This window comes from Wyeomyia smithii, chromosome 1, assembly GCF_029784165.1.
Source record: "Wyeomyia smithii strain HCP4-BCI-WySm-NY-G18 chromosome 1, ASM2978416v1, whole genome shotgun sequence".
Classification (NCBI taxonomy): Eukaryota; Metazoa; Arthropoda; class Insecta; order Diptera; family Culicidae; genus Wyeomyia; species Wyeomyia smithii.
The window spans coordinates 67,449,316-67,472,438 of record NC_073694.1 but is presented as its reverse complement, the minus strand read 5'-3'; the positions used below and the strand labels follow the sequence as shown (position 1 = coordinate 67,472,438).

General features: G+C 40.8%; 2 protein-coding genes across 2 annotated transcripts in view; both read left to right on the top strand.

The window, feature by feature from the left end:
* Positions 1–23,123, top strand: part of LOC129718691 (uncharacterized) — a 97,954-nt gene that overhangs the window by 55,213 nt on the left and 19,618 nt on the right. The window lies entirely within an intron of this gene.
* On the top strand, positions 13,928–14,997 carry LOC129718696 (protein hemingway). The gene is made up of 4 exons (XM_055669740.1): positions 13,928–14,024; positions 14,166–14,625; positions 14,683–14,763; positions 14,818–14,997. The coding sequence occupies exons 2-4, from the start codon at positions 14,413–14,415 to the stop codon at positions 14,869–14,871; spliced, it is 348 nt and encodes a 115-aa protein (XP_055525715.1). The 5' UTR covers positions 13,928–14,024; positions 14,166–14,412; the 3' UTR covers positions 14,872–14,997.

Sequence of the window (23,123 nt, the reverse complement as noted above, 5' to 3'; positions counted from 1 at the left end):
CGAAAAGGCTGCCTAGCGGCAAGATTCAGATTTTAAGGTAATCGATGCTTCCAAGAAAGAGTTTTTTAATTACCTGATAAATCGTGGAATGAACAAATTTACAATTGTGCAATTCCACGGAAAAAAAGGACAACCAATTTAATCGACTTTTTTTGATTTGGCTGAAACTTTTCAGAGACGTTTTTATGGGCAAAAGATGGGCCATTTTGGGCTATTGGTTTTAATTTTAGGAACCAGACCTAAAAAAAATGCCGAAACTTTGGTTGTCATCCGTTATTAACCAATATACATAACATCAGGTTTTTTTAAAATTTAAGAATTTAGTCGCAACTGGAATTAGTTGGTGAAACCTATTCTTTCAAAGATATGATAGAAATGGTTCTGATGAGCAGACGATTTTCGAACAAATATAAAGGCAAATCTCCCAGCTGGTCTCTAGGTACGATGCTGGCCTAACAAGCCAGTCGTCGTAAGTTCGAGTCCCGGCTCGGGAAAGACTGTTAGTGTCAATAGGATCGTAGCGCTAGTCCAGCAATTGTCCTGTACACTTAACAGTCGGCTGCGAAGTCTGTGCATAGTAAAACAAAAGGTCGAATTCCGATACGGAATGTAGAACCAAGGCTTTGCTTTTTCCAAAGTCATTGTTTTTCAATTTCTTTTTCACTTGACTTTTGACTTTGATCTATTCTTATCAGTACCTCCATACAATACAGTTAGGAGTGGACTCGTAAACAGTCAACACTTTTATTTGATTCGCTTAGTGAGTGTGCATTCCAGTTGGCTTTCGCTCGCAAATTTAAAACGACCGTCGGCTCTCGCACACAGACCGAATGGTGATATGACATTAGCGCATGCGATTGGATGCATACTGTCATTCGTTTGGCAATGTTTTTTTTTTTGTTTTATTTTCGTCTACTCAATTGTATTTCTGTTGAGGAATATCTCCGCATGCAACTTACGTAATTCTCATTTCTAGAAAAAATGTCAAAATAGGTTTTGAAAAAAAAAACTCGTTGTGGTAAATATTTATTTGACATATTTGTTCAAGAATGTATTTACACAGCGAGCTTTGCCAACATCAGAAGAGAAAGAAGTCGATTATTGTAGTGAATAATTGTACTAAATACCATGACCATTTATAAGCCTGATTAGGAGCCAATCGCCAAGATTTGGGAAAAAAGACGTCTGTATAGTGACAAGGATCATAAGCGAGAAGTTAAAGTTTTTAACCAAAAATCCAACGCATCTGTTCGAAATAAGTCAAAAACTACAGCAGAGGTATAGTGCGGTGAGATGGAAAGTGTGGGGAAAGAGAATACAGGTCGGACTCGATTATATACAGACTCGATTATATATTGACTCGATTATATATGATTCGATTATATATAAAATTGTATATAATCTGATCATAAAAAAAATTCTTTTTTTCAATTAAATATAAATATAACTTACCTAAAGCAGCAATGTCGTATAGGGATCGTCCAAAAATACGTAACGCTTAGGGGGAGGTAGAGATCTGACAAAACGTCGCAATCAATACTAAAAATTTTGAAGATCTATCTTTCTAGAGGAAAGAGGGGTAGAGATGGTCGGGTTTGGCTATTTTCAAACCCGTACCCGACCCGTACCCGATTTTTTTTTTCGGTTGAAACCCGAACCCGACCCGAACCCGAATTTTTTTTTTTCGATCAAACCCGAACCCGACCCGAACCCGAAAATTTTATTTTTGTGAAACCCGAGCCCGACCCGAACCCGAGATTTTTTTAGGGGTAGGTTTTTTTTACCAATTTGAGGTTACCCTGAAGCTTTGAGCCTCAAATGGTATTGAAATGTTAGTGATTTTGCAGTTTCATGAAATTAGACATCATTATTTTACAAAAATGTTTATTTGATATAGTCGGGTTACGGGTTTTCAGACCTAAACCCGACCTTTTTTAAACCCGAACCCGAATTTTTTTTCCCACCAAACCCGAACCCGACCCGTACCCGACACCTCCAAAAATTTTCAAACCCGAACCCGACGGGTACGGGTCGGTTTTCGGGTTTGAAAACCCGAAACCCTACCATCTCTAAAGAGGGGGTCGAAAATAGTTTTTATTTACGGTACGTAATTAATGGACGTTCCCTTCAGTCCAATATGACGTAACGCAACATTTTTTGACTCAAAACGTGGAAACGTTTGAGCCATAATTTTTCAAGTAAAGTAAAGCTGATATTAAACAGAAATATCGCGAGGGAAAGTTTACAAACTATGTAACGCTCAGGTAACGGGGAAGAGTGTTGGGTTGGCAAAGTGTTGCAACCCATACGGAAAATTTAAACAAAAAGTATGGCAAAGGGGGAAAGGAGATCAACAATAATTATTCTTGCGTTACGTTATAAATAAGCGCTTCCTAATTGATTAATAAAAGTCCGTTCAAATGTTACATAACGCAAGCAGGGCTGAGGAAATTTTTTATGCCTGTTGTGCTGAGTATTGGAAACATGCTAGACAAATTGGTGAGGGTTTTCCGGAAGTCCAATATTTATGTCACGTTAAATTTGAATGAACCCTAATATTACTATTTCAATGCTAAGGTTGAGGTGATAGAGATTGACTCTTTTCAAATACTTATTTTTATGAAGTTGAAATCAATACTGGTGAGCAAAAATTTAAATAAATTAAAGGCAATGTTTTTAGCTAATCTAAATACTATCTACCAGAAGCGGCGCGTGAAATAAGACAATCTAACCAAAGTGTTTGACGCTTTTAATTGAAGGGTTTCGCTAGTATGCTTACTTGTTTTTATGGGTTATAATATTTCGATAATTTCACATGCTCGGATATTAGGTAAACGGGTACCTGTGCAGTGCACATGTTGCACAGGTGAACCCGACGCCACTACTATCTTCCCAATACGCAAATCGCTAATCTAGCTGATACACATCACGCTGTGCAAGTTGCAATACACGCCGTGTAGTGTTTCTATGCAAAAGTGGCACACGTGCAGCACGGTGTAGTGTTCTTGCCATGGCTGACTGCAATAACATAAAGAATGACTGCGAAATCTATACATACATGATTTTTTGTAAGAAAGGTTTTTTGCGACTTTAAGGGTGTTAGTCAAAAAAATTCTACTTATTTATTTAAAAACAACAAAAGATGTATGCAAAATGAACAAAAAAATTTTTTTCTGATTCGATTATATATACATATATTTTTGTAAGAAAGGTTTTTAGCGACTTTAAGGGGGTTAGTCAATAAAATCCTATTTATTTATTCAAAAACAACAAAATGTTCATGCAAAATAAACAAAAAAAAAATTTTTTTTCTGATTCGATTATATACAGGATTCGATTATATATAGTGAAAATTTTTCGGAGACTGTATATAATCGAGTCCGACCTGTACTTCGGTTGGGGTTTAGTTTATGCGAGAGTAGGAGAGCATACACTGTCATTTACTCTCCTTATAAAAAAAATCATGATCATTAGTCAAATGAGTGCGAATAGATAAGAACTACACTAAAGTCGCTTTTCACGCGGGGGATACGTGCCCCGTAAAAAAACCGCGTGAAATCCGGAATCCGCGTGAAAAAACCGCGTAAATTCCTGAATCCGCGTAAAAAAACCGCGTAAATTCCGGAATCCGCGTAAAAAAACCATCGTTAATTTTGCATTCAGAGTGAAACGAAACCGAAATCCGGACAAAAAAAATACCGCGTAAATTCCGGAATCCGCGTAAAAAAAACCGCGTAAATTCCGGAATCCGCGTAAAAAAACCGCGTAAATTCCGGAATCCGCGTAAAAAAAACCCGCGTGAAAAAACCGCGTAAAAAGCGAGTGTATTCGCTTTGTGTGCTTCGGACGAATAACTTCATATACTAAATTGTGCACATTGAGAACCACGTGTTGTGGTGTGCACTAATAACAAGAAATATATCGTTAGGTGGAAAGCAAAGAGAGTGCACCAACACCGGTACTTTGTTATTCGCATACTGACAACGATGTGAACGTATCTTAGGATTGCTTCATATGTATTCAAAGCCACTTGAGCTGATTTTTTTCCATCGCTGATGTTAAGGCGGACTTAAAACAGCCTAAGAATGCTATAAAGTGCGAATCCCTGGGGTAACACCTACAGGATCGTAATAGTCAAGATCAAAGGCGTGTTAGCGCCTGTGGAGCAATCACCAGCGATGCTGGAGTGCACCATCGAGGGACTCTTTCCACGCCACGAGCCAAATCCTTGGCCTCCGGCTGCTGAGTCTCACGTCCGACGATCCAGTATCTCAGACAAAGACCATGGATGGTCGGCCAACCTGCCGAACATCCAATCACTGAGGTACGGCAGCTGTGCCGAGATCGAGGATGAGGTAAGGGTTACAGATGAGGAACTCATCGTGATCGCCAACTCCTTGAAGGTGAGTGAGGCACTGGGACCTAACTTGGCCATCAAGGCGGCCATAAAAGTTGCTGCCAAGGATAAGTTAGATATTCTAGAGAACTTCCGAATGCAGATGTCGAAGTTCATCAAGAATTTCTCGATTTGGTAAGTGATTAGTTCCTGCGAAAAGCGGAGTTACCTCAAGCACTATGGTGTATTTGGAGAAGTGTCTCCGAAAGCGGCTTCTCCCTCTCTTGTAGGCTCATAACGCTCCAATGACCCGGATTTGGCATCATGCCACTTCACAAAGAATACGAATATTGTCGATTTCGTGCCGAAAATTTACACCGGAACTGCGATTAATCGAGAAATCCTGGGCCATTACGAAGGAGCATTTTTTGAAACATTCTGAACAGTGAAGATAGTTTAGAACATGAAGAAAGCGTGCGTAAATACGAAGAAGAATGCCGATTTCGAGGTTGTGTAATTTTTTATGGCTGGGGTGAAGGCAAAAGTGCGGGCATATGAATGAGTGAAATTAATGATTTTTACAACTTTACTATCTCAGATCCATCACGGAGGAACAGTTACAAATTGTGTGGTCGGTTAAGCTCAAAGTTTGATAATCATCGGGTATAAACCTTAGTTTTGGGAATTCATTTTGTGTGTGTGGATTTAAATTCTGTACAACCTTAATGCCACATAAAACACCGTTCGATGGATCTATCTCCAAAATAGATTTCGATATTATCGTATCAGTACTCAGTAGGCAACCGAACAGGATCTTAAGCAGAATCTAGTGGTCCAATGTTATGCTAATCTCAAACAATCTTCAGTCAAACTCAATTGGTGGAATACAATCCTAATGTATTAATTAGTTAACATAACGTTTGTTTTTTTTTTCTTCATTTAAAATAACGTTTGTTAAGTTGATAATAATTTTTTTTTCAGTTAAATGTTTAAAAAATAAATTTTCTTTTGGCGGCAACTCAGGGAAATTATGGTTGCAAATTCATGAATAAAAGACCCTTACCTGGAATAAAAAATATTGATGTTTTTTTCAAACATTTATATGCTTTGATAATAAACAATTCACAAAGTTAAGATGATTAGATGCGAGTGCGAATCAACAGTCGAGGTAAATAAAGGTCATATTTGAACTGAAAATGTAATCTAATCTGTTACGTTTTGTGTTGTTTGTGGTACGGATCTGCTTGATAGCGATAGGTACAGCGCGCCATTATCTGCTCCATCAAACGGGTCAAAATTAATTAGAAGAGAGAAACTACGGTGAAAGAGAGAACAGCCAATCAAAACTCACAGAAATGAGGATTAATATTGAAGAAATATAGAACACCTTAAAGTTGATGATACTACAAGGTTTTATTTACTTGTTAGGATGGTTTTAATCAAAAAGCAAACATTTTCGTAATAATTTTTCCAAAAGATAAAAATCTCTAAAGGGGAACGACAGTTACACACATTTAGAAATATTTCTACGAATGTTTAAAGTTTCCATCAATGAAGTTGTCAGAAATTAATGTCTTGCATTTTCGTAACATTTTTGGTATCACTTGGAAACACATTTTCATGAACTTCTCGAAACAAATTAAAATTCAAAAGAGAAAGTGAAAATTTTGAAATAAAAAATCTCTCTAATATTCTTCCATTTTTATTGTTACTCATAACATCCTGCTTGAACAAAAATTTTTCCGGAAGATCATATTTGATTGTATCGATATCGATCGATATAAAAAAGTTTATTTATATATTAGTTCAAAACACCGGAATAGCATTTGTGAAAGAGCTTTCCTTGGAGAACGGGAAATCGTGTAATGTTTTAGCAATAATACTCCATGTTTGCAATGATATTGTTCGAACTGATATGTGGGTAAAATATGAATACACTAAAGTCGCTTTTTTTCTTAATAGATGAAGAAAAAAAAATAAAGTCGCTTTTTACGCGGGGGATACGTGCCGCGTCAAAAAAACGCGTAAAAAAACCGCAATTCCGGAATCCGCGTAAAAAAACCGCGTAAATTCCGGAATCCGCGTAAATTCCGTAATACGCGTAAAAAAAACCGCGTAAATTCCGGAATCCGCGTAAAAAAACCATCGTTAATTTTGCATTCCGAGTGAAACCCGGTTGAGAAAAATGTTCCACTCATTCCGAGTTGTGCTCTCGTCGTGTTCGGTCGCAATTTCATTTCGATCTCGATAGTGCCGACCAGTTAATCGCCTTCAAGGTCACCGTGCATTGTATTGCGTGCACTGCTGCTCGTTACCGTCGTCTATTGAAGACAAAAGAACGCATCATCGCCTATTGCTACCGTACGCCACAGACTGTACGTTGTGTCGCTACTGCGAGAGATCCAGTACCCGGCGTACTGCTGTTTGGCTGTACTGGTGCTGCTGTGTGGCTGGAGCGGCTGCAGCTTTTGCTACCGGACTCTTGTGTGAAGGACTGGAGATTGGCATCGCCCGTGCGCTGATTGCGGTGGAGAGCGGCTGCAGAAGATAAGTAGTTTTTTTTTCTTGGTTTTTTTCCTACAATATTATGTGTTAATTGGCATTTTGCGTGTGTGGCTTACGCGTCCAACATGGACGACGAACGCGGGGATGAAAACCCGCTCGTTCTACCGCCTAGCCCTCCCGGATACAAAGTTCCAAGGGTTAAGAATGGAACACCGCAGGAAGCTACCCATCGGCTTAAGCAGTATCCGGAGGGCGAAGCTGGTATTGGGGCCGTATTTTTCCGGCCGAAAGTGAAAGCATTGAACACAATGCAAATATGTAAAGATCTGGCATGGTTTACAGCCGTGACTGAAATTACCAAAGTACGCCCGAATAAGCTGCGTGTTTTGGTGTCCGACCTCAAGCAAGCAAACGAGATTGCTGCTTGTGAGCTCTTCACGCGGGAGTACCACGTGTACATTCCAGCTCGCGTAGTTGAGATTGACGGTGTGGTCAGCGAATCGAGTTTGACTGTCGAGGACCTGTTGAAGGCTGGAAAAGGCCTTTTCAAGGATTCTAGCCTTGAACCTGCCAAGGTACTTGAATGTAAGCAATTACATTCAGTATCGCTCGACAAGGGTGTAAAAACTTACACCCCTTCAGACTCTTTTCGCGTGACTTTCGCCGGGTCTGCTCTGCCGAGCTATGTGCTCGTGGACAAGGTGCGTCTGCCCGTGCGCTTGTTTGTACCGCGGGTAATGAATTGCCTCAAGTGCAAACAGTTGGGCCATACGGCCTCCCACTGTGGCAATAAAGCACGTTGTGGCAAGTGCGGAGAGCAACATGCGGATGACGCCTGTAATAAGGGTGCTGAAAAGTGCCTTTATTATGGGCAGACTCCGCATGAGCTGTCTGCATGTCCCGCGTACAAACAGCGCCAAGACAAGATCAAGCGGTCTCTGAAAGAGCGCTCTAAGCGCACTTTCGCAGAAATGCTCAAAGAGGCCGCTGCCACCAAACTGGTTTCCCCGAATCTGTTCGAGGTCTTGCCATCCGATGAGTCTGATTCTGACGATTCAGTTGGGGAATCTTCTTTTGTTGAACCCGGGAAATCTAGAAAGAGGAAAAACCTTTCTTCTCCTAGGCTTCCTAGGAAAGGACAGAGAAGGTCTCCATCTGAAGTGACTGATACTAAGAAACAAAAAAGTGCTGTAGAAAATCCGAAGCAAACTCCTCCGGGATTGGCAAAATTGAATTCAAGTAAGGAGTTTCCGGCACTTCCAGGAACATCAAAAAACCCAACTGTTCCTTCTTTTTCGTGAAAATTTCAACATAACTGATCCTCTTAAAAGTCTTCTGCTGGCATTTCTACCAACAGTTAAAACGTTTTTGAAGCCGTTGACTGCTAAAAGGCCCCTCCTTGCAGCGATCGTTTCCTTCGATGGCTAATTCATCGGCTGAGATGAAGGATTCTATCTCTATTTTGCAGTGGAATTGTAGAAGTATCATCCCCAAAATTGATTCATTTAAAGTTTTGATTAATAAGCATAAATGCGATGCATTTTCCCTCTGTGAAACTTGGCTCACTTCAAATGTAGATCTTAGCTTCCATGATTTTAATATAATTCGCCTCGACCGAGACACCCCTTACGGAGGAGTACTTCTAGGGATTAGGAAGTGCTATTCCTTCTATCGTATTAACCTTCCCACGGTCCCAGGCGTCGAAGCTGTCGCATGTCAAATGACAATACAAGGTAAAGAGCTTTGTATTGCCTCAATATATATTCCTCCCAGAGCACAGGTTGAGCAACGGCTGCTCTGTGATTTAATGGAACTTCTTCCCTCGCCACGTTTGATTTTGGGAGATTTTAACTCTCACGGTGTGGCTTGGGGTTCCCCTTCTAATGATAACCGTTCCTCTTTGATCTATAACCTCTGCGACGACTTCGACATGACAATATTAAACAACGGGGATATGACACGCGTTCCGAAACCTCCAGCGCGCCCCAGTGCTTTAGATTTATTTTCATGTTCAACATCGCTACGGTTGGATTGCATATGGAAGGTAGTCCTTGATCCCCACGGTAGCGATCATTTGCCTATTCAAATTTCAATTGATAATGGTTCAACTCGCACGCGATCAGTTGATATTCCGTATGACCTCACACGGAATATCGATTGGAAATTATACGAGGAAATGATATCAGAAGCTGTCGAGTCGATTCAACATCACCCACCACTTGAAGAATACAACCTCCTCGCGGGCTTGATTCTCGACGCCGCGTTGCAAGCCCAAACGAAGAAATATCCCGGCGTGACGATCAAAGAACGGCCTCCCACTCCGTGGTGGGACAAAGAGTGCTCCGATGTCTACACGGAAAAATCCGACGCGTTTAAGGCCTTCTTTTGGGTGAAAGGTCAACCCGACGACTTTAAGCGGTATTTGGAGCTTGAGACCAAGTTCAAAAGCTTGGTCCGAGCAAAGAAACGTGGATATTGGCGCCGGTTCGTAAACGAAACGTCGAGGGAGACATCGGTGAGCACTCTTTGGAACACAGCCCGAAGAATGCGAAATCGTATAACGGTCAACGAAAGCGAGGAGTCTTCAAGTCGTTGGATATTTGATTTTGCCAGGAAAGTATGTCCGGACTCTGTTCCTGCGCAAAACTTTGTTCGCGATACGTCTCCGGGCCACGATGCGATAGAATCACCTTTTACGATGGCAGAATTTTCAGTTGCCCTCCTGTCCTGTAACAATAACGCGCCTGGGTTAGATAGAATCAAATTCAACTTGTTGAAGAATCTACCCGGCAATGCTAAGAGGCGCTTGTTGAACTTGTTCAATAAGTTCCTGGAGCAAAACATTGTACCGCAGGATTGGAGGCAAGTGAAGGTGATCGCCATCCAAAAACCGGGAAAACCAGCTTCTGATCACAACTCTTATAGGCCGATTGCAATGCTATCCTGTATCCGGAAATTGATGGAGAAAATGATACTCCGTCGTTTAGACCATTGGGTCGAATCAAACGGTCTACTATCAGATACTCAATTTGGCTTCCGCCGTGCCAAAGAAACGAATGACTGTCTTGCGTTGCTTTCTACAGATATTCAGCTAGCCTATGCTCGCAAAGAACAAATGGCATCTGTGTTCTTGGACATTAAGGGGGCTTTTGATTCCGTTTCTATTGACATTCTTTCGGGCAAACTTCACCGACAAGGATTTTCACCAATTTTGGACAATTTTTTGCATAATTTGTTGTCCGAAAAGCATATGCATTTTACGCATGGCGATTTGGCAACTTTTCGTATTAGCTACATGGGTCTTCCCCAGGGCTCATGCTTAAGTCCCCTTCTTTGCAATTTTTATGTGAATGACATTGACGCATGTCTGGCAAATTTATGCACGATAAGACAACTTGCAGACGACAGCGTGGTCTCTGTTACAGGAGCCAAAGCTGCCGATTTGCAAGGACCATTGCAAGATACCTTGGACAATTTGTCTGCTTGGGCTTTACAGCTAGGTATCGAATTCTCTCCGGAGAAGACTGAGATAGTAGTTTTTTCTAGGAAGCGCGAGCCTGCTCAGCTCCACTTACAGTTAATGGGTGAAACGATTTCTCAGGTTTTGGTATCTAAATATCTTGGTGTCTGGTTCGATTCGAAAGGCACCTGGGGATGTCACGTTCGGTATTTGATTAAAAAATGTCAACAAAGAGTGAATTTTCTCCGGACAATTACTGGATCATGGTGGTGCGCCCACCCAGGAGACCTAATAAGGCTTTACCAAACAACGATATTGTCGGTGCTTGAGTACGGGTGTTTCTGCTTCCGCTCCGCTGCAAACACCCATTTAATCAAGCTGGAACGATTGCAGTATCGTTGTTTGCGTATTGCCTTAGGTTGCATGCATTCGACCCATACGATGAGTTTGGAAGTTTTGGCGGGCGTTCTCCCATTAAAAGACCGCTTTTGGGATCTGACTACTCGTATTCTCATCAAATGTGAGGTTTTGAACCCCTTGGTAATTGAAAATTTCGATAGGCTAGTTGAACTTAATTCTCAAACCCGTTTCATGACTGTGTATTTCAATCACATGTCTCAAAGTATAAATCCTTCCTCACACCCCTCAATCGTGTCAACTTATTATATACTTCTGTTTCTACTGTGTTTTTCGATACATCCATGATGGAAGAAACTCGTGGAATCCCGGATCATTTACGCGTGCAGCAGATCCCTAAAATATTTTATAACAAATATAAAAACATCAACTGCGACAATGCGTTTTATACTGATGGATCACTTCTCAACGGGTCCACTGGCTTCGGTATCTTCAACAATAATTTTACCGCCTCCTACAAGCTCGATAATCCTGCTTCTGTTTACGTCGCAGAATTGGCTGCAATTCAGTATACCTTAGGGATTATTGAAAAAATGCCCACGGACCATTATTTTATCTTTACGGACAGTCTCAGTTCTATTGAGGCTCTCCGATCGATGAAGGATGTAAGGCACTCTCCGTATTTCCTGGGGAAAATACGGGAACATCTGAGTGCTTTATCAGAAAAATCTTCTCAGATTACCTTAGTGTGGTTCCCTTCTCATTGTTCCATTCCGGGCAATGAGAAAGCGGACATTTTGGCTAAGGTGGGCGCAACAAACGGTGATATTTACAACAGACCAATTGCCTACAATGAATTTTTAAAACTTTCACGTCAGAGTACACTTGTCAACTGGCAGGCCTCGTGGGATAAGAGAGAACTGGGGAGGTGGCTACACAGCATCATCCCCAAGGTTTCCACCAAACCTTGGTTTCGGGGGTTGGATGTAGGACGAGATTTCATTCGCATGATGTCTCGGATTATGTCCAACCACTACGGGCTAGATGCACATCTCTTGCGTATTGGGCTGGCGAGCAGTAATCATTGCGTTTGTGGATTGGGGTATCAAGACATTGAACACGTGGTTTGGGTGTGTGCTGAATTCTGCGGCGCCAGATCTCTACTTTTGGATACCCTCAGGGCCCGAGGAATACAGCCCTATGTGCCAGTTCGTAATATTCTCGCTCAGCGAAACTTGCCATACATGCTACATGTTTATAGCTACTTGAAGAGCATCAAGGTGCCAATTTAACAGCGAAACAAAAAAAAACCATGTTAGTTTTAGTATTAGATTTAGTTTTAGCTCGTAGTCGGCAGCGAGGGTAAAGAATTTGCCTTTAGATTATAAGATATTCTAGACCATAAGGCATTAGATTTAATTGGCTCCGTAAAACATTAATTTGTATTGTGCCGTGTCAAATAAATGTTGTGTGAACTAAAAAAAAAATGTTCCACTGATTTCAACGATCGTTTAACAGCCAACTATTAACAATCTTCGTCTGTGTCTCTCGATTCACATTCATATTCAACGACGCCCGCAGCAAGTGTAGTCAGCAATGCAATTCTGCCGTACTGCAATTATAGCAACCGCTTTTGCACAAATGGAAAAGCACTAGCACAGACAGTGCGTCGTCGGTTAATAGTGAGCCTCAAACAATTCGTACCACTGACATTATTGGGTTATCACTCCACTCTGACAATAATTATGATTGTTTCACGCACTACCAGTCGAAAAGGTCGAATCAAAACAAATGCTCCGAAACAAAACAACAAACACGGTTCAGGCCGAGAGTTTACCTTTGGAAGAAACACACGCGGCACAAGTTCGAGACAGACTGAAGCAAAAGGATTGCGATTTTGGTTTAACTCGAGAGATACCCTCCCTTTGCCGTCCCTACTTGCTAGCCCCTCTTGTGCTGGTGGCTCTTTTGTACGACGCAGACCCTGCACGGCACGGTCCAAAGCGACTCACAGCCGATTTACGTGTGTTGATATGGTCCTACTGTTGCTAACCGGTCAATCATCGATTACAATGTATTGCTGTCTGTAAACATGAAGAAAACTTTGCCGATGGCTAACTCTTTTTTATTTATTTTTCTGGGTTTTGGACATGTTTTCGCACGGGTTTTACTCAAAATGTCACTGAAGCGATTGAAATCATTTATGTTGGATAACTGTACTTATCACGTTAATCATTACGGGGTTATGTTGAGTAGATATATGCACAATATACATTTTAGTGGTACCCTAGGCAAGCTATTAGTAAGCATATGTAACCTTGGGTAAGTAGTAATTGCAAAGCAGTTGTTCGACATCGTCTGGCAGCAAGTAGACATGCTCAGAATAGCGCCAGTAATTGTTGAGTTTCGCCAGACCATCGCTTTTTGTATTGTATACGATGTCAATTTGCAAACAATTTTCGATTTTTTCAATAATTACAAATCATTGCTAATATTATTAATTTTTGTTAGATTGCAGCTTGCAATTTTTTGATTGTAAACACTGATTTCTAAGCTGTTGAGAGTCGACTGTATAGCGATAAAAATATAGAATCAATCTCGAATTACAAGACAAGCAAACTAAGGATATGGATATGTGTTTAGGTGCACAAACGTAGGCTCGACGAAGTTCCTGGTTCCCCCACAGGTACCAAATTTGAAAAAGCTCATGACTCATCATATCATTAAAATCTTGCACCTACATTTTTGCTATCTACAGATAGATATATTGACTATTACGTTGTGAACAGTTATATGAAAGTTATAAGCATTTGTAATCTTCAACCTCTAAAACGTTACATACCGATTTTAGTTTCTACGAAATGTATGACGAATTTCAGTAAAAGTATTTTTTACGTAGTCAGTATACCAAAACAATATTTACCATAACATATTAGGGGGATTCATGTCGAGCTCGTAAACAAATACCCAGCAGTAAAAATACTCACCTCCATTGACGAGTAATGAAAGATACGCAGTTTACGGCTCGGTATTCGTATGCGAGCTCGATGTGAAGACCCCTATTATAAATTTCTCACACATCACATTCTAAATACCACATACGATCACATTTTCACACGTGTGTTTCTACTGATGGTCACGCAGTACTTCTGTCTATTCTCGCGCCATATCAAACTCCTTCGATTGCTAGGCAACGCCCCAAAACAAAAAGTCACAGTAACGTTGCATAGAAACAATCGTTTGTTTGTCTCCCTGTGGTTACACTTTTATACAGCGTTTGCGGTTCCTGACGGAAGAAAGAAACTTTTCCCTTATCAAGATCCTTCGAACGTTTCCCGGTTTGTTTACGTTTGCCGGTCAAGATAGGTTGGTAGGTTATCTGCGGTGTTCTGATTATTGTTTGAAGTTTACCCCGGACTCACCTCCCGCCAGGTGAACGATGAGTTCGCGCAGCAAAAATCTCGACAAGTGCACTTCGGTGACCAATTCGTTACTTCCGGATTCTAGCTCATGTTCCGGTAGTACCAGTAGCAGCTGGGATAAAACAGAATACGACTCTTTCCAAGCGAAAAAACTCACCTCACACGACGATGATGCACTAAGCTCGATATCCGGCTCATCCTCGTCATCGCTGCGTGGTGAATACCTCTCTCAAAGAGGGAAAACGCTTGGAACAGAAGACAACAGCGGCATTGAGGTGGATTTATTAAGTTCCGAGCCAGAAGATTTCGACGAAAGTGGACATCTTTTTCACATGGACATTATAAAAAACAGTTTGAGTGACATTTCCCTATCCTCGTCCAGTAAAACTATTTCCGGCAAAGCAAAGAGCACGCAGAATATGTCGTTTACAAAGGACCGTGTACGTGAAATCGAAAGACACAATCAGCTCTTGCTGCAAAGGATTATGACTTCAAAACCAACCTTGAAAACCATGCCAAAGTCAAATGCGGGGCCAATCAGCACGGTAAAGTTGTTAATTTGGATAATTCATAAACACTTGATTTTGATTTGCCCCTTTTAGCCGGTAACTAATTCTTCTCGTACTACAAGTGCAGCTGTCAACCGCAAGAAGAAGCAACGCCAAATCGACATCGCAAATCAGGTTTGCAATCATTTTTTACCTATTTAACTGAGTGAAATAACACAGCATTTGTAGGTTTTGCGAAAGAAGCTAGAGAAAATTGAACGATCTCGGCGAATCGCATGGTGAGGAGATCGGTTCCTGCAGATTTGTGTTTTTCATTTGCTGAGAATTTATTTCAGATAAGTTTTTAAGACGATCATTCCATCACTTTGTGGTTTGAATTATCATAAAACAATCAAAATTTCTATAATAAAAAAGCATCTAATGTTTTGTAAAGATGTCTCACTAGATTTATGTATGAATTATTGAATGCCTGTAATTGTTTGATTCTTCTTTCCTAAAGTACTAGGGGTAAGCTGTGTAAGACCGCCCCCTTAAGCAATTCTGTTTATAGAAAAAAAAATTGCGGCTGCAATTTCATTTTTTCTCAGCTAAGAGATTCTTCTATTCAATACCCGCATTTAAAAAATAAGAACGGAAATATTTTTGTTTATTTTCCAGTTTTTATTTCAATTTTAAAAATTCATTGAAAATTTTTTCGCAAATGATTCTTCGACATCTACGAACATTTTCATGTAAAAAAATCTACATGTCACCGCTTATTTTTTTTATTTAGTACGATTTAAGATGATGGTGATTACTGCGCACCTCAGAATCGGAGGGAATGATATCAATAAGATCAACTGCATTAAAAAAATTGGGTTTTTTAGCTACTCACGGATTTTCGATTTTTATATATTTTTATATTTTTATATAAAAGTGGGATTTTTTATTAAATTTTATATCATTGTCATTCGATTTTTGAATGAAAAATAAAAATCGCTCCAAATAGCTACAATGACAGTTGGTATATGGGCGAACTGTCATTGTAGCGATTTCGAGCAGTTTTAATTCGTGATTTAAAAATTGGATGACAATGATAGAAAATTTTTGAAAACCGCGTTTTGCTTAGAAAACGCAGCTCTTTCAGATGACATAAAAACTGATATAGCTAAACAACCCAATTCCATTTTTATGCATTAGAAGTAGTTCAAACAGTTGTAAACAGTTGACAACGAAAGTACATCAGTTAGTAAAATATATGTCAAGCGCTGCCTCAGTGAGAAAGTTTGGAATTTTAATATTCTTGAAACGCAAGACATTTGACCGACACCCAAACCAAACCGAAGACATATTGAGTTAAAACCCCTCTATGAATTAGGCGTTGATTTTTGTCTGACTGAATTAATCTGGAGTAACGCTGCAACGCATTGTTTTCGCCGGAATCGCTGTTCAAAATACATTGCATCATTAGGAAACATTCAGGCGTATACATATCAACCTTTAGCAGATAGGTTCAAGTAAGGATCATTCCTTTATAGGTATTTTCTTCTTCTAGGCTAGAAATCTAGCCTTAAGCGGACATTACACGAAGCAAATATTTGCTATTTTTCTTACGTATTTTATTTGCACAAAATTAAATCCGTACCAAAAATAGCAAATATTTGCTTCGTCTAATACCTGCTTTAGTGTAATTGTGCGGATTGTTCTGCTCCGGTCCATTATGCAAAGGAAACCTCACAAAGAAGTATTTTTTTATTATAAATACACTAAAAATATTTTTTCGTTTTTCCACACACGCACACTTCGCAAACATGGAATTCGTAGATAGTACAGCACTTTTGTTGATTGTATAGAACATTCGTATTGCATGTTATCGAATAGAATCGCAACACTACGCATAATTTGTACAATTCACGAATGTACTTTCGTACGAATGAGGAACATGGATGTTCTGTTATATTTGATTTCGTATAATGTAGTAGCGTGAGCTTATTAATTTTTCGTACTACTCACATGATACAGCGTTTATTTGTACGATTGATTTGCGTTCACTTTCAAAATCTTACGTTATGTATACGAATAGAAATCTGTAACAATTTTGACAGTTCTGACGAAGGTACTTTCATGTTTATTACGTACGCTTACGCTACATTTATACACACTTAACTGCATACTGTTTTCTCGATAAAGTAAAATATCGAACTACTTAAAAATATTTTCATTTACCGTTGTTTCGTAAAAAAATAACTGAGAAATCGGAAACCGAATGTGTTTACTAGAATACCGTAAATTTGTTATCCTTAAATTTGTTGTCCTTATTCGAAACGTTACACTCATGCGCCACCATGTGAGCTGATTTGCCTACTAACTTGTTTTCGTAAAACGGTATTTGTCTTTGCTAATGGGTGTGCACGCTTACTCAAATCAACACAAGCGGCATTACTGATGGTTTTTGTCTTTGATAATGAAAAGGCATGCTTGCTTATAGTGACGCTAGCGGCATTATTGCCCACTAAGCACAATTTCAAAATTACCGTTATTTCTTAGGTCGATGAAATCGTCATCGAGTGGCACGTCTGTTTGTCTGTGCTAAAATATTGAGTGAAAATACACTATTTTTTCTCAGATCTTATGTGTTTATTGTAAATAATACTAGAAAAAAAAAACGATTAAATCTTTCTTTACTCAGTTTTGACGGTTAATGAATCGCTTCACAGGATAGCAGTTGCAGCACAGAGAACAGACATTTATGTTCAAATTAAGCAATTTGAAAATCGTGTGTAAAAAATTGAGTCAAAATACGTTAATACGCTAACGACATCTATCTGGTGGTGCCCCAGTTGCACTGCATAAATATTGCCGTATCGATATTTTATCGATATCAGTACTTGGTTTGTAAGTGATGCGAGCGCCGCATAACGGGAGCATTTCTACTTACTGGTAGTTTTTTATCTATATTTTCATAATTTCTGGACGAAACTTTGATGTATGAAACGGTTCATGTTGGAACACGCCTCCAAAGTTATCTTTTTCAGAAATGAAGAAAAATAGTTCTTCTGAACATGTTGGAACATAAAAAACCCATCTGTTATACTGTTATGGTATGCTTGCATAAAATTAAGAGCTTATTATATTAGTTAGTCCTACAGAGTCTGCCGTAAGCCACGTAGAAAATATGTGAAATTTTCATAATTTCGACCATCAAAAACATCAAATGTAAGCACGTGCAAGCACAGTTCCTGATAGTTTACCAGAGAGTCCTACTTGTGTCCTCCAAAATTCTATGTTTTTCATAGTTCGTTTGCATTTTTTTGTAAAAAGAGATGATTGAAAAATTTTCATTATTTTGCAAGTTTTGAATTTTTGAGGGACGAAATTCTTTTTTGGGGGACTTATCAACAAAATTTTATAACAATTCTGTCCAAAACACATTGAGAAAACGTATAATTAATATAATTATTCATTTGTTTATATTGACGAGTTATTTTTGTTTTTCGAAAAAATATAATATTTAGCGTGCGGCGCCCTAATTCTGCACGGCTTTTAATTTTGCGCTATTTGTATCAAAATGTTGATGCCGTTTAGTAGAAAAGGATATAAGCAGAAAGTTGACAGTTAATATATAGGAAATCACTTCCAAACACCAAACATGAAAATCAGCTTTTAAATGAAATTTCAAATGTTAAAACATTTCAAAACGAAGTGTGCAGAATTAAGAGCCGTGCAGAATAAGGGCGCGGTACCCTAGTTTACGTACATAGTTTATGGGCAGCTCATTGTCATTACAACATTTCTCTCATATGACAAAATCATGAACACTAGAAAACCAACAATTTGACACCAGAAAACAATTTTGGCCGTCAACCATAATTTTTCGATCACTGTGTTTTGGTGTGAATGTCATACCAAAGCGGAGAGTTTCTGTAGGCTCTGTGTTAACCTACCGAGCATCTACTGTACTTACGATCAAAGTGATATGGAGTGAGAAGTGATAGAAGCTAGATCTATGCGACGCCGGTCTACAATAGCAGCGTCGTCGTTGGGTGTTTACATCTAAAACAATAGCGATCAAAAAGCAGAAACGTGTCGGATAGAATATTTTTTCAATTTGCCTATATTTACCGTGGAATAAGATTAAAATAATACTTAAAATAGTAGAAAACGATACTCACAGATAGTGCTTTGCTAATTATTGAATGCTACTTAAAATTGGTTACATTTGGTTATAAAATACTGAAGACAACACACAATAAATACATAAAAGTTCCTTAAACTAGTGACTAGAAGAGTAGACGAACGTCGTGACTAGAATAACTCGTGTCGGAACATTGACAATTAATTATTGAAAAATCCTCATTGCAATCGTGTCAAGAGGTGAAGAAAAAACTATCAAATTTTTGAGCTGCATTAAAGCTGCTTCAAAACCGGTGGTGTAATTTCTTTAAAAATTTCCCGAACATTCTCAAAAACTTGATAGGAGATAGGGATCTAACCTCAAAACGATGAAAGGATTAGTGGATCTTACAAGTACCCCCTGCGGATTCTGTGGATTGGTATCCCAGGAGGATGAAGGCATGGTGGGTTGTTACAACTGCAATCTTTGGTTTCATTTCCGCTGCGTAGACGTCACTGAAGCAGTAGAGAATGAGGAAAATTGGTATTGTCCTGATGAAGTTTGTCAGAACCAGAAGAAGCTGGAAGAAGAAGCTACCAGGACAGGAGCCAAAAAGAAGATAAGTCGAGCAAAAAACCCAACGGAAAATCAGATTCATCTTTGGAACTGGAATTAAAAGCGTTAGACAGGGAACGCAAAAGGATGGAATTGGAGATGAAAAATGAGCGAATTCTGAGGAAAAAACGGATTGAAATAGAACGGAGCCTTCAGGAGCAGCGAATGCAGATGGAGAAAGACTTTCGTGCCATTGAACTGCAGCAGGAAGAACAATTACTGTAGAAAGCGTTGTGCGAAAAGCAGGAACATTTGGATCGATTGAGGAAATTGCGAGGGCTGTACCAGGACCAAATGGATAAAGTTGAACACGACATTTCAAATCTGAAAGCTGTTACACAAGCAAATACACCTGTACAAGGAAGCTCAAAAGACGTGCCGAAAGTAGATACTCTGACTGACAGGAGAAAGAAGAATAAGCTCAAGAAGCAGTTTAAGTCAGAAAAGCCGAGGACACAGCATGGACAGGGGCGTGCTCCTTCTAAAGCACAACTGGCAGCTCGGAATGGAATATGTAAAAAACTTCCCGTATTTTCCGAAAAACCGGAAGATTGGCCGCTTTTTATTGGGTGTTACCAAGCTTCGAATGAGGCTTGTGGTTTCACGGATGTGGAAAATCTTGTTAGGCTTCAAGATAGCTTAAAGGGGTCAGCTTTGGAAAGCGTTCGGGGACAGTTGCTGTTCCCAAAATCAGTGCCAAAAGTCGTCAACAAACTTCGCCAGCTGTATGGGCGCCCGGAACAGCTCCTGCAATGCAACCTTGACAAGGTACGGCGCTTAGATGCCCCGAGGGCAGACAAATTGGGAACGTATGTCCCGTTTGGTAATGCTGTAGAGCAGCTGTGCGACCATCTAGAGGCAGCGAATATGAAGCAACATCTGATCAATCCTATTCTTATCCAGGACTTAGTCGATAAACTCCCGGCTCACGACAAACGTGAATGGGTCCGTTTTAAAAACCGAAATAAGATAGTGAATCTTCGTACTTTCACCGACTTTGTATCGGAAATCGTCCCAGAAGCTTGCGAAGCCAACGTGAAGATGGAGTTCAGATCGGAAACGAAACCGATGACTCTCTACCCAGTGGGAATCATCCCAAACCATGCAGAGCGTGCAAAAGGACTGATCACCGTCTCAGATTTTGCCAAGATTTCAAAGCGGTGTCTCAGTCGGACCGTCTGAAACTGGTCGAAAAGGGTAAACTCTGTTTTATTTGCTTGAACGATCACGGTAACGCTCCGTGAAAGTTCAAAATTCGTTGCAACATTGACAACTGCAGAGAGCGACACAATCCTCTTCTTCATTCCATCACCAAGTCCGTGGCAATCAACGCACACTTTCGGAGTACCACAACCATTCTCTTCCGTATGCTTCCTGTGACGTTATATTGCGGTGAAAGGTCAGTTGACACCTTGGCGTTCCTGGATGAAGGTGCGTCTGTAACCCTCATCGAAAATGTTTTAGCCGAGCAACTCGGTGCTCAAGGTACGAAGGAAAAGCTGACTATTAAATGGACGGCTGACATCATGCGCGTTGAGAAAAAATCACGGCGTATGAGCTTGCTGATATCCAGACGAGGAAGTACGGAGAAACATCAACTCAGCGCAGTCAGAACAGTCGAAGAGCTGTTGCTTCCAAAGCAATCGTTCGATGCTTCCGAGGTAATCAGCCGTATGAAAAATCTTCGGGGACTTCCAGTCAGCAATCAAGACCTTCACGATTTGCTGAGAAGTCATTATTCTCTAGAGAATTCCGTGGCCGTGAAGCTACCAGAATCGGACGAGAATCGTAGAGCCCGCGAAATTATGGAAAGGACCACTAGAAGGGTTGGGGTTCGGTTTGAAACGGGGTTGATATGGGACGACGAAGATGCTGAGCTTCCAGACAGTTATCCGATGGCTCTCAAGAGGATGAAATGTTTAGAGCAACGTCTTCTGAAGGATCCCGCTCTGTTCGAGAACGTATGCAACCAGATTGAGCAGTACCAGCAAAAGGGCTACGCGCACCTTGCGACCGCTGAAGAACTGGCTGAAACCAAACCAGGCAAAGCGTGGTATCTTCCACTCAACGTCGTGGTCAATCCCAAAAAGCCCGGAAAAGTTCGTATTATGTGTGCAGCTAGCCTAAGAGGTAAACTCTCTACTCCTCACGGGTCCTGATCTTCTTGTGTCCATTCTGGCGGTGTTCTGTCAGTTCCGGGAACGACCAATCACTATTGGAGGTGATATCCGCGAAATGTACCATCAGATGCTAATTCGTTTGGCGGACAGAAGGGTGCAACGGTTTTGTTTCGCCGGAGCACCAAGGACGAACCTAGTATCTACGTGATGGACAATTTTCGGATCAAAGAGTTCTCCTTGTTCGGCCCAGTTCGTCAAGAACAAACACGCGATGGAATTTGCAGTGCAATATCCGGAAGCCGCTGCAGCAATCGTTGAGAAACATTACTACGATGACTACTTCGACAGTGTGGATACCATCGAAGAAGCGGTTCAGCGCGCAGAGCAGGTATAACTCATCCATTCCAAAGGGGGATTTGAAATTCGAAACTGGGTTTCTAACTCAGGAGTAGTTCTCAGCAGTCTTGGGGAAACGAGCGCCGTCCAAACAATACATTTTAACCAGGACAAAGAAACGGGAAACGAGCGGGTGCTTGGTATCATTTGGAATACAATTTATCGTTTTATCCTTTTCGACCGAGTAACGTAACGTCCTGTTCTTCAGATTGAGACCGCTAGCGGAATCTTTTGTTGGCGAATACCAGGCTGGTTTCCGACAAGGGCGTTCCACGACGGATCAAATTTTCACCCTGCGACAGATCCTCGATAAGTTCCGGGAGTACAACTTATCGACTCACCATCTTTTTGTGGACTTCAGGGCGGCATACGACTCAGTGAAAAGAAACGAGCTGTGGCAGATCATGCTGGAACACGGTTTCCCTGCGAAACTAATAAAGCTGAGTCGTATGACACTGAAGGGATCAAAATCGTGCGTGCGGATAGCTGGCGAGACATCAGCCGCGTTCGTAACGTTGGATGGACTGAAGCAGGGGGATGCGCTCTCCAACCTACTGTTTAACATCGCTCTTGAGGGTGCAGTACGAAGAGCAAACGTCGAAAGAAACGGTACGATCATCACAAAATCTCACATGCTTCTTGGCTTTGCGGACGACGTCGATATCATCGGTATCAACCGTAAGGCCGTGGAGGAGGCCTTCGTACCTTTTAAGAGAGAAGCAGCGAGATTGGGACTTGTCATTAACTCTGCCAAAACGAAGTACATGGTAGCTGGCAGAGAGCGTGGGAGTCCCCGTGGTGTTGGTGCTGAGGTGGAGATAGATAGGGAACGATTTGAAGTGGTTGACGAATTCGTTTATCTTGGTACGCTTGTGACATGTGACAACGATATGAGCCGTGAAGTGAAACAACGAGTTGTAGCTGCGAACAGGGCTTTCTACGGACTGCGTAACCAGCTAAGGTCCCGTAGTTTGCAAACTCGCATAAAACTAGCGCTGTATAGGACGCTGATACTCCCGGTGGCCCTTTACGGACATGAAGCATGGACGCTAAAGGAAGCTGATTGACGAATGCTCGGAGTTTTTGAGCGTAAAATTCTGCGATCGATACTTGGCGGTAAACTGGAAGACGGAGTGTGGCGCAGACGCATGAATCACGAGTTGTACCAGGTAGACAAACATGCTGATATAGTGAAGGTAATACAGCGGGGCAGGCTGCAGTGGGCTGGACATGTAGCCAGGATGCCTGACGAGAGAGCCGCCAAAACTATCTTCAGTAGAGAACCAGGAAGAGGCCGTCGACTCCGTGGT